The sequence below is a fragment of the Mya arenaria genome, chromosome 17 (genome assembly GCF_026914265.1).
Source record: "Mya arenaria isolate MELC-2E11 chromosome 17, ASM2691426v1".
Lineage (NCBI taxonomy): Eukaryota > Metazoa > Mollusca > Bivalvia > Myida > Myidae > Mya > Mya arenaria.
In genome coordinates, this window is record NC_069138.1 from 33,356,566 (window position 1) to 33,359,390 (window position 2,825).

Below are 2,825 nucleotides of genomic sequence, written 5' to 3' on the forward strand. Positions count from 1 at the left end.
CGTATAAAATGTATTAGAACTTGGGAAATAAACGGCCAACTGTCATATCACTTATCGTTGAAGTAATCCCTAAAGGGGCTAAGAGCTTACTATACCAGGTCTAGATATATTTCTATTTTGAGCAGTATAGTAACAGCAGGTTCTTATGTCACAAGTGATATAGGGCTCACTGTACCAGGCCCAGTTCAACAGTATAGAAATGCATCAATGGTTTGCTCATCAAGTGTTGAAGAGCATTGGAAGTTTTTATAATTTATTACTCTCGTTTTAGAATAACCTGACGGCAAACCGTTTATTGATTATTGCTATAACCAAGCATCAGTAATCCGAGTCTTTTTTAGTATGTGTGTGTTATTTATTTTTATGCATGTGAGTAAGATTCATGGACCATTATAGGAAATTGATCATGGTCATTTACTTAATTAAACAATGTGAGCTAAAAGAAAAAGTAAAACAATGAAAAGATGTTAGATTTAATGGTGATATAACATTTTGAGCTGAAAATTGAAAGAACGATTTCCCAAAATGGAAGAAATATATTTGAAGGATTAAAAACCTATTTAAAGTTATTAGGATAATCTGATAATCTTTTCTCTTATAAAACAAACACATATAGTGTGTTATGGTTACATATAACTAGATTATAAAATAATCATGTCATTAATTTCTCAAACACAGAATTAGTGCTGGCAGGAGGAAGAGCAGTGCGGTTGGCATGGAGGCACGCGTTGAAGCATTACAGAGGTCACTGTCACAAAAGCAGGCGTCGCCGCTAGCACCTCCCTCGCTTCCTGATGTGCACCCTGTTGATATTCCCTGGGTCTTAGGTAAACATGTACGCTGTAGCACTGGAACGTTAATCAAATGGGGAGTCATGATCAGTGTTAGAATGAACATTCGAAAACCGGTTTTAGTCTGACTTCTGAAGTCTTAGTTTGGCATGAACTGTTTTATTGTTCAAAACTGCAAGTATTGTGATGAATATTAATAATAACTTTTCTGTTTATATATATATATAAAGATGCCTTATAATGACAACTGATGTCCAACCTTCACTGCCTCCGATCGTGATCTTGGTTTTACCACACATGGAACAATTGTCTTCCGATTTGCTTGTCGAGAACGGGTCAGCGCAATCATTGCTGGTCGCAGACGTACACTCATAACACTTGAGCGCATCTGACAGACCTGTAACAGGGTTTAGCAGCCAGATGTTAAAATATGTTGTTGTTAAAATAATACTATTTCCAAAGAAAAGACAAGGCGATTGCAAAAGACTGCCATTAAAGGCATAGTTTAAGGAATGTTTGGCCTGATCATTCCCTGCAATGCATCTCCTCTTCATTGCTCTGGTGTGACAACTGGGCTAAAATGTCCTGTGTATTTGTTTATTAGCTAAGATTTGACACTGTTCAGAGTAGATACGCTCATTGTTTCACTAATACATATAAACAAATACGCATAGCCAATGTGTTTATTAATTTACTCAATTGGAAATAATTAATTCACAGATAAGACTTATTTATGTGTTTAAATAGTTATATAACATATATATTTAAAAAAAAAACACTTTAAATGCATATCCACCATTGTTAAATCCATCTTGTGAAGCATCATGTTTAATCATATTAATATCTTTTTCTTATGTTAAGGCAATGTAATAATACTAATAATATTATCATTATTATAAATAAATAGTATTATTGGAAAAAGTAAACAAAATAACTACTAGACAAGTTTTTTTTTGTTCATTTTTTTAAAATATGTTTTCAACCCATGTTAGATCATCTTTATTTTAAATATCGCATTTTTTTATTGAACGTTTACATCATTTTTATTTATTCTCTTCTGCATGAAAATTCTTGGTAGCAATACACTACAATTAAAATAATTAACGATAACATCATGGTACTTATGAATATAATGATCTTAAATATATATACTACGACAAATTAATTGAAGTCGTAATACTTACGAATACATTCGTATTAATTTAAAACATTTAACCACTTATTCATAGTATTCATTTTATCAAAAATGTATTGTAACTAAATACCACAAAAATATCCAAGGACACAGTACACAACAACAGCAAATGCAACTGTAACCTTCATGGTTATTATCTTTTACACGTGTATTCGGTTGTTCTGTCTACAACTCTCTCGCCCACTATAGTGAAAGACGATGTCCCAGGTAGTTCTTATTGTAAGCCCGGATCGTTGTAAGTTCATGTCGTCAGTTTTCACGTGATCATTTATGATTGGCTTATCGTTTCCTGTAACGTATTAGGTCCACCTCTTATGTAGCAAAATGTAATTTTGAAATAGAAACTTTGATAAAGAGTACGGCATACCAGGAGGGGCAGAGATTCAATGCATGCTATTATGTACTATCAAAATATACGTTGCATTGTTAATCGAAAAAAAAAAAATGAATTTCGGAATCAGTGACGCTGCATCTTCTATATTTATTAAGGAAAAATATCAAAGTCAAGGGACACAATAAACAAAACACACTCAAAACCGGTGTGTTTCATTTGTATTCAAATTCATGCTTTTCTTTTTTCATTTTTGAATTGCAATTTCTTGACAACCAATTCATTTATTTTAGAACAAACATAACATATAATATATATAAATATAATATATGCATATATAAGGGAACAATATTATTTAACAAATGAGTAAAATAGTAAATATTTTGAAAAGATGTCTTAACATAATATTGTAATAATAAAATTCACAAGTTAAGCTACTCTAAATAACTTCTATTCAATTTTAGATGAACTGAAATAAGTGTCAGAATCGTGTAATTTGCAGAGCTGT

The 2,825-nt window shown here is 31.7% G+C and overlaps 1 protein-coding gene across 1 annotated transcript; it reads right to left on the reverse strand.

Annotated features, from left to right (window-relative positions):
- Window positions 1-660: 660 nt before the first annotated feature.
- LOC128223401 (protein quiver-like) lies at window positions 661-2,180 on the reverse strand. Its single transcript, XM_052932681.1, has 3 exons — window positions 2,057-2,180; window positions 1,051-1,188; window positions 661-848 (listed from the first exon to the last, which is right to left on the reverse strand). The coding sequence occupies exons 1-3, from the start codon at window positions 2,112-2,114 to the stop codon at window positions 661-663; spliced, it is 384 nt and encodes a 127-aa protein (XP_052788641.1). The 5' UTR covers window positions 2,115-2,180.
- Window positions 2,181-2,825: the final 645 nt, after the last annotated feature.

Bases quoted from the DNA above. Each gene is read 5' to 3' on its own strand.
- LOC128223401 (XM_052932681.1), bottom strand. From the start codon at position 2,114: ATGAAGGTTACAGTTGCATTTGCTGTTGTTGTGTACTGTGTCCTTGGA. The intron at 1,189-2,056 runs GTATTTAGTTAC...ACCCTGTTACAG, and splicing joins TGTCCTTGGATATTTTTGTG to GTCTGTCAGATGCGCTCAAG. The intron at 849-1,050 runs GTTGGACATCAG...TTAACGTTCCAG, and splicing joins CACGATCGGAGGCAGTGAAG to TGCTACAGCGTACATGTTTA.